Here is a 17359-nt window from a genome sequence, read left to right as displayed (position 1 = left end):
CCTCCAAAATGACAAATTTGTAGTATTAAAAAATCACCTGGACAAACGACCGGCCCATCCAAAGTGTAAGACAGACCAATGGATTTTAGTGTAGCAGAGCAGAAAAAGTTCATTTATATAAAGATTCTTCATTGCAACCAATTTTTTGGAAGCTATCATCTGTCATGTTTTGACACAGTATCAAAGAATACCCATATTATCTTAAAAGGTTATTAAAATTACTCTTCCTTTTCCAACTACTTACTATGTGAGGACAGATCTTATTAAGCCCTTCAACCAAAACAATGTAGTGCCACAGATTGAGTGTGAAATCAGATGAGAGTCCAGCTGTCTGCTTTTATCTAGACATAAAAAAGATTTGCAAAGATGTAAACAGTGCCACACTTCTTACTAAAAATCTTTAAGCTATTTTTCATTAAAAATATTAATTATGATAATGTAATGGTTTGACATTATCATTTTAACTAATAAAACAAAATTATTCTGTTAATTTCTGACATGAAAAATATCAGTCCCTATAAGCAAAAGCTCTGTGGGTTCCTCAATGTCTATGAGAGTGAAAGTAGCCCAAGACCAAAAGTTTTGAGATATACTGCACTACAGACATTCCCAGTAAAGCCAGGATGATGGTGGCTCTGGGCAGAAAATATACAATATGAAACCAGCATATAAAGTGGTAGCATGGGACTGGAGTTGTAGCTCAGTGGTATAGTGCTTGCCTAGCACACATGAGGCCCTGGGTTCAATCTTCAGCACCACATAAAACTGAAATAAAGATATTGTGTCCACCTACAACTAAAAAATAAATTTAAAAAAGTGGTAGCATGTATGGGAGTTATCAAAAACTGAATAATATTTTTAAAATAACAGTCATCAATATGAAAGAGCCGTTCCTCTACCCACCTAAGCCGAAACTGAATAATTTGAGCATCAAAAACAATAGTTGTAATGGATTAAAATACAAATATATAGCAACCCAGAAGTTCCTAGATAAGTTTAAAACAACCACAACCACAAAACCTCATTGACTGGGAATAAAAACAAACAAACAAACAAACAAACAAACAAAAAACCTCATTGGTCACTTTTCAAAGTTGCTAATATACCAATTTACTTTTCCAGAAATTGATAAGCATCGGTCCAGCTTTCCCCAAACTAATAGTTGATACTTTCAGCACATCTCCATAAAAGTCAGTTACTGCAGTAAAAAAAAAAAAATATGCTTAGAAAAACACTACTCTGCAAACCCTAATAATGGAGCTAGTTATCAATATTCAATGGATATGATACCTATTAAATCAAAGCCTGAAAAAAAACTTAATAATTGGTGGATCCAGTTGACACTTAGAAAGGGCCACACTAGCCATTTTGTGCTTTGCAAAGTGATAAAAAGTACTTAACTCTCTAGGTCCAACTACAAATTTATAGAAAATCTGGGGCATAGAGTTACAATTATAAAGTAATCCTAGGCCAAGCTCACATAGCACACACCTATAATCCCAGAAATTTAGGAGGCTGACTCAGGAGAATTGCAAGTTCAAAGCCAGCCTCAGCAACTTGGTGAGACCCTAAGCAACTTTTTGAGACCCTGTCACAAAATTTTAAAAAGAAGGTATGTGATGTGGTGGGGTACTGGGGATGTGGCTCAGTAGTTAAGCACCCCTGGGTTCAATCTCTGGTACCAAAAAAAAATTTTTAAGTAAGCCTAAGTAAATAACCAGCCAAATGACACAATGTAGAAAAGGCTAGAAGTCAAATAGCCAGTTCTTCAGCAGCTAAACGTCATGGAAAGTGTTGGGGGGCAGGAAGTAATAAGGGGAACTCTTCACTTAGAAACACATCAAGTAAATGCAATGTATAAAATTTTCCTGAGTCCTTATTTGAACCAAACAACTGTAAAAAGGCACTTTTTGAGATAGCATGGAAAATTTGAACATGGACTGGGTACTAAGTGATAACTGAGTGATTTTGTGAAGTGCGATAAAGGGCTTATTTGTTCTCTAAGGTATGCATTTCATGAATTGAAAATACTCTGAGGAAAAAAAAGTACAGGAAGATAAATTCAGCTAAACACTGGTAGTTATGAAACCTAAGTGAGGATACATGGGAGTTTGTTATATCATTTTATTTTGTGCATGTTTAAAAGTTTTCTAAAAAAATTATCAAGTAGCTTCCTGTAAAACCTATAGTGATGATATAGCATATAAAATAAATACATGGTCCTTGATCCACTTTGAGTTGAGCTTAGTGCATGGTGAGAGATACGGGTTTAATTTCATTTTGTTGCATATGGATTTCCAGTTTTCCCAGCACCATTTGTTGAAGAGGCTATCTTTGCTCCAATGCATGTTTTTGGCACCTTTGTCTAAGATGATTGTAATTTTGTGGGTTAGTCTCTGTGTCCTCTGTTCTTTACCATTGGTCTACCAGTCTGTTAGGAATTAAACCAGACACTCTGCATCTAATAGAAGAAAAAGTAGGCCCTAATCTTCATCATGTGGGATTACACCCCAACTTCCTTAATAAGACTCCTATAGCACAAGAATTAAAACCAAGAATCAATAAGTGGGATGGATTCAAACTAAAGTTTCTTCTCAGCAAAACAAACTATCTGTGAATAGAGAGCCTACATCGTGGGAGCAAATTATTACCTGACATATCAGATAGAGCACTAATCTCTAGGGTATATAAAGAACTCAAAAAGCTAAGCACCAAAAAAAATAAATAAATAACCCAATCAATAAATGGGCCAAGGACTTGAACAGACACTTCTCAGAAGAGGATATACAATCAATTAACAAATATATGAAAAAATGTTCATCATCTCTTGAAATTAGAGAAATGCAAATCAAAACTACTCTATGATTTCATCTCACTCCAGTCAGAATGGCAGCTATTAGGAATACAAACAACAATAAATGTTGGTAAGGATGTGGGGGAAAAGGCACACTCATACATTGCTGGTAGGACTGCAAATTGGTGCATCCAATATGGAAAGCAGTATGGAGATTCCTTGGAATGGAAATGGAACCACCATTTGACCCAGCTATCCCTCTCCTCGGTCTATACCCAAAAGGACTTAAAAACAGCATACTACAGGGACATAGCCACATCAATGTTTATAGCAGCCCAATTCACAATAGCTAAACTGTGGAACCAACCTAGATGCCCTTCAGTAGATGAATGGGTTAAAAAAAGTGGCATATATACACAATGGAATATTACTCAGCAATAAAAGAGAACAAAATCATGTCATTTGCAGGTAAATGGATGGAGTTAGAGAAGATAATGCTAAGTGAAGTTAGCCAATCCCAAAAAAACAAATGCCAAATGTTTTCTCTGATATAAGGTGACTAATCCATAATGGGGTAGGGAGGGGGAACATGGAAGGAATAGACAAACTCTAGTAGGGCAGGGCCGGGGGGAGGGGGAGGGAGGGGGGTAGGGGGTTAGCAATGATGGTGGAATGTAATTGACATCACCATCCAAAGTACATGTATGAAGACATGAATTGGTATAAACATACTTTATATGCAGAGATACGAAAAATGTGCTCTATATGTGTAATAAGAATTGTAATGCATTCCACTGTCATGTATTTTAAAAATAAAATCAATTAAAAAATAAATACATGTCATGTTCTTGATGAGTTCATAATCCTGGGAAGAAAACAGAAGAATGAAAAAAAAAAGCTGTGTAAGATCACTTCAAGTATTGCTCAAGCAGTTAAGTACAATAGCTAAGGAAGAGATTAATATTACTAGTTATCATATAGGGGATGCAGGAATGATGGTTACTCTTATATAAAAGAAACATACAAAGAAATATTTACACTTACCTTGAATTTTCTAAGCTAATCTAATATGCAAACTGGTATTCCAATTCTGGGTGTCACTAAAAATATAAGTTCTTGAAAGTACAGGCAGAAAAATGCATCTGTCCTACCCAGTAAAATAACTTGGTGTTAAAATATAATCCTAAATAGCAAAAAGATACAGAAGCACATGAAATATAGCCTTTTCCACAAAGATCTGTAGAATCTTTTCCACAGATGAACACAAAAAGAACAATCTTTACAAATGTTTTCCTTAAACTATAATCAAAGCCATAAATCAAAAACTAAGGCTACAGTTAACTATTTTATCTATAACAAGCAAAACTAATGCTGCTGCACTTGGTTTAAAGGAACACAGAATAATTACACCTGGCTGACCTATTAAGCTACTCTGGAAGATAGAATGATTAAGATTCTCAAGAAAACAAACCCATTATTGTAGTTACAATTTGTGAGTATACAACCTATATGTAAACACAAACAGATGTTGACTTTTACATAAAATTCTCAAAGGAGTAAAATTAAGTACTAAGCATTAGTGACAGATAATTTCTAAACCTTTTCACTAGTAAAGAACAGGTGTCATCTTCACATCTATAGTCATTAAGAAGCTTCACCCTGGGGCTGGGGTTGTGGCTCAGTGGTAGAGCGCTCACCTAGCATGCACAAGGCCTTGGGTTCAATCCTCAGCACCACATAAAAATAAACAAATAAAGATGTTGTGTCCAACTACAACTAAAAAATAAATATAAAAAAAGGAGCTCCACCTCTTCCCAACTCTTTCAGTATGAAACTGAACTTATCCAAAGATAAGTTACCTTCTTTTTTCATATTGGACAAAAATAAGAAAAGGAAAATATTAAAGAGACTTAATAACAAGAGAATGCGGGGGAAAGAATGCATTCATTAGAAACTCAAAATATGAAATACCTCACTATATAATCATTGTTTTAATCACTTTTCAAAACATACCTATATACCATGAATTACAATATGTGGTGTCCAGCTTTTACTTTATTACTTGTTCCACTAGGTCAACCCTTTAAACAAAAGAAAAAAGCCTTCCATCCAAAAAGAAATTCATCTTCAATTTCAATATTAAATACAAAGTATTTTTATTTCATTTCCATATCATAAAATTATTTTGTATTTAGTTCCACTCCTAAGATCCCTCTGAAATGAGTTTTCTCCAATAGGAGTGAGGTTTGTTACCAAATAATTGCATCTCTTTTCAATAATTATGTAATAAACAATTTTTTTAGCTAAGTATATCTGTATCATTTGTACATAATAATTTGTCATCATTTTAATAAGAAGTATTTAATTGTCTACAATTTGTTCAAATTAAAGATCACCAAGCAAATTTAAATAAGACCTAAACATATCAATATACTTAATGTCTTTATTTTTTAGAACATAAAAATGAACAGAAAACTGTTTATGCTTTCTTAAAATCTTTATAAGCATGCACTGTTTGGGGGGAATTATAATCATTTATTGTTTAAAACAATTTCAAAAACTGAAACAAAACTAAAATATTTTATTTCTCACTTTCATCTTAGAGAGCAAAAATGAACACTTAATTTCAGTATTACCCTTTTTCTAAAGTCAATGAACATGAATTTTATTTGAGTTTATAATGACTACTTTCATTGCCAAAAATGTAAGGATTAACTGATCTCATATACTCATGCGATATAATTTTATGTAAGTACCTCTGACATTAACATGACAAATTCCCAACTATATTTATCAGAATGTATCCCTATTGTTAAGCAACACATGACTATATTTTAAAGACCTGGTACTCTAATCAAAGATAAGTAAAATAACAAATCATGAATAAACACTTCTTTTATCTCTTCTAATATTTTAACCTTGCTTCTTTCATTCAAATCTTTGGAATAGAAAAAGAAGCATTTGGGCTGGGGCTATAGCTCAGTGATACAACGCCTGCCTCGCACGTGGGAGGCACTAGGTTTAATCCTCAGCACCACATAGAAATATATAAATAAAGATATTGTGTCTATCTACAACTAAAAAAACAATTTAAAAAAAAGCATTTAACATAAATCTCTCAAAAACAGTTTTAAAGATAGAAGTTAAATCCACAAATTTGGATTTTAAGTTTCCTTCAGAAAAGGTATTTTCAATGCATTTAAATATTTAAATGGAATTACACTAAAAGCCCCACTAACATAAAACCTTTTTTCTTAGGGATAACAAAATACTGAAAAAAATCAAACTTGTAACAGCTTTTTTCATCCAAGCTTTTAGGAAACACATTTGTGAAGTTAAAAATTTCTGAATGCTAAAAATCTTTTCAAAAAACATCACAATTAAATTGGAAATCTCAAGACCTATGAAAAATATTTTTTAATAAACTGTGATTACTCTGATATACTTTATAAACTATCTCTCACATCTTACTATCCACTAGACTTTTTCATTCCTTTTTTGGATAGCATTCTTTCTCCCCTTTGGTCAAAAGAAATTCCTATAAATATTGGTACCTGTCATCTACCTTCAATTCAACGTGAACCTCCCTCAAGTTATTAACTCACCTCTAAAGGAATTTCAATCCAATAAATCAGATGAACAACTGATCCAAAAGCCCTAAGAAACAAAATATATTCTAATATATTCCAATGTTAGATTCCAATACAGGTAAATGTGTTTAAAAAAAAAAAACTAAACATTCAATACTTATCTGAAGGGCTTAGAAGTTCTATTATCAACATCTGGACCAAGGCTTTCAACTTATTCTAACAAATGGTTAAAATAAGCAAAATAAATGGATTACAAGCAGGGCATTAAGACTATTAAGTGCAAAATGATTTTCCAAGAGGGTTTTCCCTTGGTAACCAATTTTCCATTCGACTTCCAGCATCATATAACTTGAACTGCTTCCAAAAGGCCACCTGTAGGAAATGAGATTTCTTTCAAAAATCTACCTCCAGGCCTCCATACTCCCTCTTCTCACCACCACCCTTAAGTACTCGATCTTTCTCATGCAATAGTTTCCATAAATACTACAATATTAAGTAATAAATTTTAATGAATACAAATCAAAGGAAATGAAGGAACATTAACTCTCATTCAAAACTTCTTTTAGTCTTTCCAATTATATTTTTAACTTTCCCATGATTCTCTTTAAAAAAGATGAACACAAAAATCTGTCTGCTAAAGACTTTATTTATGAATCTATAATGGAACTCAAAATAGCAAAGAACAAGAAAATTTTCACATCAGTATTTATCAACCAAATACATCAGAGAATACTTCTATTTTTCATATAACGGAAAATGCCTAAAAATGCACATGAGAATATAAATATTGTCTAGTTTGTAGAACTTTAAGATAATGAAGAATTGCTTAAAGCAGTTTGCCAAAAAAGTTCATCACACTGTTAAAGACATACAATTCAAAAGAATCAAATGTAACTGATGAAATAACCATTTCATGGCTAATCTTTTCATAAAGTGCTATTTTCAGACTGAAAAAAGAATCTAGTAAAGATTTTATAAATTTAAATATTGAGACTTCATTCTGAAAGTATTAAATTTTTCTTCAGTACTGTGTTCATAACATTCATATATTCCCAATATAATAAGACTATAAGATTATAAATGATTACCTTAAAATTAAATAAAAATCTTTTCATTCACTGATAATTTCCTGGAAGTTAAAAATTACTACTACATTGTTAAATGAAGTTTTCATGATACAGGAGTGTACTAGACACAATTATTCATTGTTTTAAACATGATCTTTGGTTTGAAGCTGTCTTATTATTAGTTGCATGGTTGTACTTAGTAAAATATTTATAAAATAGCACACTAGTTTCATTTGAAACATAAAAGAAAATCCAGTCCATGGTCTAAAAGCAATGAATGGCATATACCAAGAAATCTGGCACAGTGAGTTCCCTGATATCCAAAACTGTCAAGAGCTAAATGAAGTCCTGTTGCTGAGGAGTGCCTCCTCCTTTGACTGCTATCAACTCATTAATATCATTAGCCAATGAGAAGTTAGTTGGAAAAAACTCTGAATGAAGGCACATAGGTGCAGATCTTAAGCAGATAAGTAAGATCAAATCAATTGCATTGTGTAAGCATGGGTATATCCTCTCCAAATGCACACATCCTCATGTTTAGAGGTGAATACCATCACTGAATAGATTTTTGCCAAGGAACAACTCTACATGGATGCATGTATCCTAGAAATCAGAACTAGCTGATGGTTTTCTAGAATTAAAATCTTGGATGATGTAAAAGTTGGTCTTTCCCCAAAATGAAAAATATTGATAGAGCAAACAGATGTAATAACATTGGAAAATGTCACAAAATTGAATCTCAGAAAGAACAAATTCAATTTCATAAATGAAGGCTGCTGCTGATTTCTTCTCTCTCTCCTTGAATAATCAAATGTAAATGCCTTTTGGCAATAGCAGCATTTAAATCCCACAAAAAATCAAGTAGTGACCCATTAAGGAGCAGCTCCATTGGCACAAACTGTAAAACCTGCTGGGGTGCATCAGAGTTAAGCAAAGTACTCAACAATTCATTCATATTCTGCAGATACTGGAAAACTGAATTTGGAAGATTCTGATAACCAACACACAGCAAGACTGCACAAGTTCTCAGGGGCTCAGAGGATGTGGGACAAGAAAACGTGATGAATCTAAAACAACTCTGGAGTACAAAGATCAAGCCAGCCATAAATCTTGTTAAGCAAGAAAGTACAGGCAAAATCATCATATCTCCTGCATGAAGCTGCTGTAATGAATGTAGAAGGCAGTTCAAAAACAAATGCTGGTAAGTTGGGTCTCCATCATGAAGCAAGGAACAGTTAAAAGTCATGAGTTCAGCTGATTCCAGGAGTTGAACTTCCACTGGTATGTTCATTTTTACATCATGGAGTGTTGGTAAACCCACAAGCAGGCACTTTATCTGATTGCTGGGTTCTAAAACCTGTTCATCCTGAAGGCACTTGGTAAGGCTAAACAACTCAGAAAATATTAGTTCTTCTGAAAAAACGTGACAAGAACAATAACATTGCTGTGTTGGCCTGGAATCCAAATTTAAAGCTTCTCCTAAGGACTTTTCAATTGCTTCATTCAGAGTCTTTAATATTTCACCATCACAAAATGGAGAACACTTTACTTTTGGCAATTTCTTTCCTTCTAAAATTTGCCATAAGTGACACTCAAGATTGGAAACTGTTCCTTCTAAAAGAGAATTTTGCCCAGGATGATATACAGCATGTTCTTCAGCCCAACTATTAAAGTATCCTTTGGCTATTTTATCTTTCCATGAAAGGGTTTCCAACATCTTCCTTTCATTATAGGTTTTAAAATATCTGTTCCTCTGCCCAAACCATTTTGTATTTGTACTACAACCAATGTTAGATTTTTTTACTAGCCAGTTATTTCTGGAAAGAGGCTTCAGTTGAAATTTTTGCATAAAATATTGTACAGCACAATCCCTTAAATTAGTCAGCTTTGCCTGTTCCTCTTCTCCCATGCATTCAAACAGACGAATGTTCTCAGAAATTGTCTCTAGCTGATATTTATGAAAAAATGCACAACATTCTTCATGTCTTTTAAGAAATGATTCTGGAATCAAATTATGGGGAAAGAGTGCTTTTCTGGTCATTTCAGTCCCAAAATTCAGCACCATCTTAGATAACAGAGGATTGATAGCCTCTCTTCCTTTATAGCGGAGACACACCACATAGACTTCTGAGTTGCCTGCCTTGCTAGTAGCAGGTTTGAAAACATGGACTTGGTCAAAGGAACAGTTTAGCAGGTACATCAGGTTTATGGAACAATGTTCAAACAAAGTAAACATCTTCAGAACAAAAGAGCCACCATTTCCAAGAGTGGTCAGAGCAGTGACAACTTCACAGTAATGTAAAGAAGAGACTAAAGCTTCTTGTTCACCTGGGTTTCCTTGGCAATCAAAACTCCCATCGGCAGTGATCAAGTGAATGGTTGCCATGCTGCTTATGAAATTCTGAAGTCCAGTCAGATATTTCATGGTCATGATATCACCAGTGTTATCTGGACCAAAGTACCACCAATTCAAGGTATTTGCAATGAGCCGGTCATCCATAATCATCATAAGGTTGTCATTTGCTTCATGGTATGGATTCAGGGTATTAGCCACCCAACTCCAATCACAAGGGAACCGATGGGATTTTAAGTAGTGGTTAAGACTAGCTATAAAAGCTCCGGGGGCTTCACAAAGGTGTAGAGAATTCAGTTTTCCATTCTGAAAAGCTTCCTGTGGAATAAGTGGAAAGCTGCACAAAATCTCATGAAATTTACACCATGCTTGAGTGCAAAGTTCAGCATTCACAGATTTTCTTACATGAGAAATGATTTTTCCTGCTTTATTAGTGAAAGCAGTGTGCTCATGCCACTCATCCAGTTTCTTATCACTTAGGAGGTTTTTTACTTCATTTAGGGAGTTCTTCAAATCAAGAAATGCATTTAATTCTGCATGGTCACAGGTGAAAATCTCACTGGGATCTGGTAATTGCCATTCATTATTAACTGGCTTACAATAAGAAAAGTTCTTGGCAAAGAGTTCAAAAATGTCAGCAAGAACATCTGGGCTGAATGTCTCAGGACTTGCTAACTGCTGAACTGGTGGCTTTCTGCACTTACTCATTTTCAAGTCAAATCTAGAAAGAGAAACACAAAATTAAATCAATCATATTTATTAGTGAGTTAAATTTCATCAGTAGTAAATCTGATCACACCTATAACAAACCCCATAAGGAAAGGCTAATGTCAGAACACTCTGTTATAAAACAAGGCAATATGGAATAAATAAAAGCTTTATCCACCAGACCAGAGTCCAAATTCCTGCTCTGCTACTTACAGCTTAATAATTGTCTGGGAAAAATACTTCACCTCTTGGGATTCAGTTTCTTCTTATCAAAAAAAATGGACTTATCATTGTTTTAGAGGAGAATAAAACACACTAGCATATAAAAAGAATATACCAAAGAATATTTGTCAGTTAATGTCAACTCTTATTATCATAATAAGCCATCTAGCTTCTTCCCAGAGTACTCTACCCATGGTTGTGACACCATCCACATGGCCTCAAACACACACACTTAAGAGATTTATCCATGGACATGACTTTGGATCAAGCTCTAACAAGGGTCTTTTAGACTTTTTTAGTTCCCATTATACTTTACCTCCTCCTAGGAGGTGATGGTGCATGTGAATCCGGTACTGGTCCCTCTATCAAGCCTTTCTGCTACCACCAACTACTACTGCTAAATACATCCTCTGCCCAGATTTCAATGATGCATGCACTTTGGTGGCACCAATCATTTCTACAGTTCACGACAAAAATTTATTGCTCTAGTTTGAATCTGAAATGTCCCCCAAAGGCACATGTGTTAAAGACTTGTTTCCCAGCCCATGCTGCTAATAGAATATGGTGGAACCTCTAAGAGGTGGGGCCATGTGGAAGAAAGTTAGATTATTAGGGCATGCCCTTGAAGGGCTATTGGAACCCCAGCCCCTTCCTCTCATTTTGTATCCTGGGTACGAGCTATAAAGCTCTTTTTCTCCATGCACTCCCAGCCATGATATTCTGCCTCACCACAGATCCAAAGGCAATGGGCCATCAGTCTGTGGCCAGAAACCTCTGAAACTGTGAGCCAAAATAAACCTTTTCTAAGTTGTTTATCTCAGGTATTTTGCCACAGCAATGGAAAGCTGACTATACACTCATTATACTGCTTGTAAACTAGGTTGTACTTTAATGGTTAGTCTCCTTCTGCTTCATGTTGAAATGACCAATAATCCCTCTGACATGTCTCTATAAATTATACATTCCTGACTATCATATGATCAGTCAGACAGCTCCATACTTACATTATAAAATTTCATTATAAAATTTAACATACTTTCTTAGCAGAATTTTAAATCATCAAATTTAAATTTGTAAAATATCCTTACTGAATAAAATTACAGTCCCTCTATAGCCTGTGTTATAACACTAAGAAACCAAAACCATCTGCCTCTAGGGAAGGAAAAGGATATGAGAGAAAGAAGTATGACTTAATTGGCAGTTTTAGAAAAGTTCTAAATTTTAATAGATAGGACAATGAGTATTATATGGCACCTGTCAGTGCAATTTAATAGGTACATTAGTTCATGAAGTCTGCACTTACTTAGCATATTCAATGTATTCTACAACTGTTTTTTATCTCAATTTTTTTAATCTCTGTTAGATGTTAAAAAAAAAAACTGACAACCAAATCACCATCCCAAAAGACACTGCTGGTTCAAGGATTACAATGGGAAATAAAGGTGAACTGTCATAATAAATACAATATCCAGTTGACTTCATTCTATTTGTTTTGTATTGTTCTATTTGTTCTTATATTGTTCTCTCTTTTTTTCCCACTATTTTCTTAGTTGTCAATGGACTTTATTTATATGCAGTGCTGAGAATTGAACCCAGGGCCTCACACATGCTAGGCAAGTGCTCTACCACTGAGCCACAACCCCAGCCCTCATTCTTTTTTTATTTGTTTTACAAGTTAATCCATCAGTCTGTAACCTCTTTAAAGTAATAAGAACCTTCGTAGTCATTTATTTACCATACTGTATTCACAAATTACATGGAAATACAGGTTAATAAGTCACAAATACACACCAACATTTTTTCCTTACCTTAGATCAATCGTGTTTATACTGTTACATTGTATTTAGACAGTTTTCTGAAAGAAGGCATTTCTGCATTTACTAAAATCCTAAGGTGGGCAAATACAACTTTATTACAGCAAGCTCTTCTCTCTTAATTCACACAGCACTTACTGGCAATTACAACCAAATGTATTCCATTTTGGAAAAAGTCTGATTTTAGTCATTAACTTCGCATACTAATTAATAGCTGCAATTAAGGTGTGAAATCTTACCTACCTTAAATAGGTAATTGCCTGAGAAGGAGTAAAGGAGTTCAAACACCTCCATGGTTCTGACTATACTTTATTGGTATGACCACCTAATTTTTATTAGTCCTCCCCTTACTCATTCCACTCCACCCACACAAATCTTCCTCCTGATCACAGAAGACACCAGACACATTCCAAGCCAAAAACCTTTGCAGTGGCTGGTCCCTCTACCTGGAATGGTCTTCCCCAGATATCTGCACAGCTAATTCCCTTACTTCCTTCCAATATTTGCTCAAGTGTAATTTTCTCTATGAAGGCTACCCTTGATATACTTACTTAAAATTGCACCTTGCATTCCCAATTTCCCTTACCTTACTTTCTTTTTTCCATGGCATTTATTTCCCTCTAACTTATTCATGGTTACTGATTATTGTGTGTCCTCCTCAAACTAGAAAGTAAGCTCCACAGGTCAGGATCTTTGTTTTGTTTACTTACATATCATCCCAAGAGATTAGAATAGTGCCAACTAGGGCACAGTAAAGCAGCAACAAGTCTTACTGAATGAATGAATGGATAACACACTTTGCAAAAGAATCACTGCTCTAATCACGTTTGAATACGAATCATAATAATGCATTTTAACTTCACTCCAGCACTTCCATGCACAACCAAAAAAAAAGAGAAGAAAAAAACCTCTGCAGTTTCCAGAGTGCATGGAAAAATTTTCCAGTATGTGATCCTCAATCACTTTCATTAAGCACTTCATAAAGCTTTGTGGCATCATAATTCTGCTAGGTGGGTCTGTATTACTATTCTTATATTGCAGACTCGAGCACGAAAATTTGTAGTTTCCTGCCCCAAATCACAAAGGGAACACTTGCACAATTCGTAAAATTAGTGAACCTAACTCAAACCCCACAAGATCTCAACAGTTGTTGCCTCTCCAGTTGATACAAGGGAGTTTTACAAGTGTTTTCCTCCAACTCCTCTGGCCAGGAACTGTGAAAACAGAAGGGTGTACCCAGCGCTTACTTTGGGGCTGGGGCACCCAGGATCTCACTTCGCCTAGTGGAAGGGAGTCCCAAGCCCTCCCAAGTCGTCCCCGCCCCTGCCTCGCCCACTGAAAGTCCAAGGAGGATCAGGCTCCTAATCCGGCCTGCATTACCTTCGCTCACGCCCACCTGGGCCCCCAGGGTCTGGAGAAGCTGCTCTTCTTCACTCCCACTCCTCACTCGTGGGAGCCATTCTCACTTCCGCTCGAGGGACTGCTTCCTGGGGTGGTCACTCCTTGGATCTGCCACACCTTCAGCCGCAGGGCAGCAAGGCAGCGCGCCCTGAGGCCAAGAAGGCGGCCTGGACCCGCCCTTGCGGCACCTGGGGCCAGAACTCTCCTCCAGGCCGCGCCCCCGGCAAACACGGGCGGGGGCCGGCTAGAGGGCCCTGACAGTCACGTTGCGCACGCGCCTTCTCGGCTAGGCTTGCGTCACGTGCGTAAATGCTACGCACGCCGTTGACTTTGGCAATGCTGAGGCCCGGGCCCCCTAGGTTTTGTTTCTCCGGGAGGTACTCAACTGGAAAGGGCCAGTCTCCCGCCCTCTGGCCGCTATGGCAACTGAAGCTGCGCGCGCAGGAGCGTCCCTTGGCTCCGCCCCTAAGGGAGTGAAGGGGTGGGATGGGGCGGGGCCGACTTACCCAGATCGCGCTGGCTCCGCCCACCCAGGTGCTGGACCTTAGGTTTTCCTGCGCTGTGATGTTAGTTCCTAAAACAGATCTTAATAAAACTGGAGCTTGAAAGACAAGAGTTTAAAAGCCAAACTAGGAAAACTGCTAGACAATACTGTTATTGTGTGTGTGTGTGTATTTATAAGCCAGTAAGAAAAATAAAAACTCAGAAAAAAAAGTATGAAGATTCTAATAGGCAGTAAACAAACAGCCAGTAAAAACATACAAAGTTGTATAACCTATTATTAAAAATTAGGAATTAAAATATTGAAAACTATACCTTTATCAAAGATTAAAAAGATTGATAGTGGCCACTGTCGGTGAGAATATAAAGAAATAGGTTCACATCTGTGGGTGGGACTAAAAATTAGTATTTTGAGTAGTAACAGAAGGCAGACTTTTAAAATGAGTATGCACTTTAACACAGCAATTACCACTTCTAGCAATTTGCCATTAAGAAACACCCAACAGTTGACTCGCAATTTGGACAAATCTTGATTTCAGCACTTTAATAATAAAAAACAAAACTCTCTGCCTAACGGAGTTAATTATTTGTGATACACCCATATAATGTCCATGTGCATTACATGCAGCCATTATATATGTGACAACAGTATGCATGAAAATAAAATGATATAGAAATGTTTGTAAAGTTTGAACCGTTTATATAAATATATCCAAACATAATAAATATGAAATGCACTTTTTTAATATAATACTTGCCTATATATATTTTATTTAATACTTGCAGAGACCCTGGATTCTATCCTTAGCACTGAAAAGAAGAAATAATGCTAGGTCATTTGAATATTAGTATGGAAACAAATTTATTTGGACTCTTTCTTCACATTATAAACAAAAATACAATACATCTCATTTGGATTGTCAATCTATATTTTAAACATCAAAGAATAAGGGGCTGGGGCTGTAGCTCAGCGGTAGAGTGCTTGCCTAGCATGGGTAAAGCACTGGGTTCGATCCTTTGCACCATATTAAAAATAAATAAATAAAATAAAGTTATAAAAAATATATATTAAAAAATCAAAGAATAAGAAAACATGAGAACATGTGTGTGACCTTGAAATAGACTAAAACTTTGTAACAGGACCCAAAAAGCATCAACTATAAGGAGAAAAATGTATAAATTGATCTATATTAAAATTAAGAATGTGTCTATCAAAATATACCACCAATGTGAAAAAGCAACCTATAAAGTGGGAGAAGTTATATACATATATAGAGAGATAGATATTTCAGAATATAAAACTCCCACAAATAAATAAGGACAAGATATCCCAATATAAAAACTGACAGACAATTCCAAAAAAGAATATCTAAGAGGCCAATAAACATATGAAAAAGTGCTCAATTTCATTAACCTTTGGGGAAATGCAAACTAAAACCATAAAAATATACATTAACCCCCCCCAAAAAAAAAGATACCATTGCCCATCCACTAGAATGAGTAAAATAAAAAGACTGAAAACATAGATGTTGGGGAGAATGGGTCAATGGAAAACTGAAAGAAAATGATCTTCCAAACTTACCAGGTGGCTCCTTCCTTACGTCCTTTCTTTTTCTTTGAATTTCAGTTTTTTTAAGTCCAGTGAAATGCTCACATTGCAAGTGTTCTATTCAATCCCTTCTGCCAAAATGCCTATGGAATATTTTAGGAAGTGCCATCGAGCTCCTTCTCAGCTTCCCACCCTCAAGAAACAACCATAATCTGGCTGCTTTCAAAATGGTAAGCCCAAGGGATCCTCTGAGTAGCTGGGGCTACAGATGCATACTACCACACCTGAACTACTGATCTATTTTCTAACACCATATTTATGCCTACTAGGATAGGCAGAACTAAAAAATATGAAAGTGTATACTTTTTTATTTTCAGCCCCTTTCCATTCAGTGTGATTTTTAAGAATATATTAAATCATGTTGCTTTATGTATCTGTAGTTTGTTCCTTTTTATTGCTAAGTGGTATGACATTATATGGATGGACTGTAACCATTCTCCTGTAGATGGATTTCTATGTTGTTTCCAGTTTGGTGATATTATGAGTAAACCTGCTGTGTATTATGAGTAATCCTAGCTGTGAACATGCCAGTATAATACATTTTTGTAAGCATTTGTTTTCTTTACTCTTGGGTAAATAACCTAGGTGTGAAGAGGCCAGGTCATTGAGTAGATTAAAAAGTTTCTCAACCTCAACACTAATTAACACTTTGAGGATCAGTGAGACAGAGGTGTGTGTAAGTTTTTAAGAAACATCCAGTTTTCCAAAAATGGTTGCACTATTTTACATCCCCAGCCACAGTGAAGTCTGATTGTTCAACTTGGTTGTTCACCAACCAAGATATTATTTTTAAGGAATGAGATAATATCATGGTACAAAATTAGATCTGGTTGCTCATCAAATAGATAAGAAGATCAATGTAATAGTAGACACAGAGACAAACCCACATACTTATAGTCATCGGATACTGGACAAAGGTGCCAAAAATATATGTTGGAGAAAAGATAGCCTTTTTAACAAATGGTACTAGAGAAGTTGGATATCAATATGTACAAGAATAAAACTAGATCCCTCTCTACCACCCTGTCCAAAAGACAAATCAAAGTGGACCAAAGACTTAGAAATTAGACCAGAAACCTTGCAAATGCTAGAAGAAAATATAGGGTCAGCACTCCAACATAATGGTGCAAGCACTAACATTTTTAACAAGACTTCCTAAAGCTCAAGAAATAAAACCAAGAATCTGTAAGTGGGATGGCATCAAATTAAAAACCTTTTGCACATCAAGAAAATGATAGAGAGCATGAAGAGAGAACCTGTGGAATGGGAGATGATTTTTACTAGCTACTCCTCCAACAGG

The 17359-nt window shown here is 35.6% G+C and overlaps 1 protein-coding gene across 1 annotated transcript; it reads right to left on the bottom strand.

The window, feature by feature from the left end:
• Nucleotides 1-6819: 6819 nt before the first annotated feature.
• Nucleotides 6820-14344, bottom strand: CMTR2 (cap methyltransferase 2). Its single transcript, XM_081274832.1, has 2 exons — nucleotides 13929-14344; nucleotides 6820-10525 (listed from the first exon to the last, which is right to left on the bottom strand). Exon 2 carries the CDS (start codon nucleotides 10510-10512, stop codon nucleotides 8212-8214), a length of 2301 nt encoding a protein of 766 aa, XP_081130958.1. The 5' UTR covers nucleotides 10513-10525; nucleotides 13929-14344; the 3' UTR covers nucleotides 6820-8211.
• Nucleotides 14345-17359: the final 3015 nt, after the last annotated feature.

The sequence above is a fragment of the Spermophilus citellus genome (genome assembly GCF_964194105.1).
Source record: "Spermophilus citellus genome assembly, chromosome: 18".
NCBI lineage: Eukaryota > Metazoa > Chordata > Mammalia > Rodentia > Sciuridae > Spermophilus > Spermophilus citellus.
Note: the sequence above shows the minus strand (reverse complement) of the source record. Positions and strands in the feature narration are given on the sequence as shown.

What these genes read in the sequence shown, in the direction of transcription:
- CMTR2 (XM_081274832.1), bottom strand. Translation starts at nt 10,512, where the DNA reads ATGAGTAAGTGCAGAAAGCCACCAGTTCAGCAGTTAGCAAGTCCTGAG.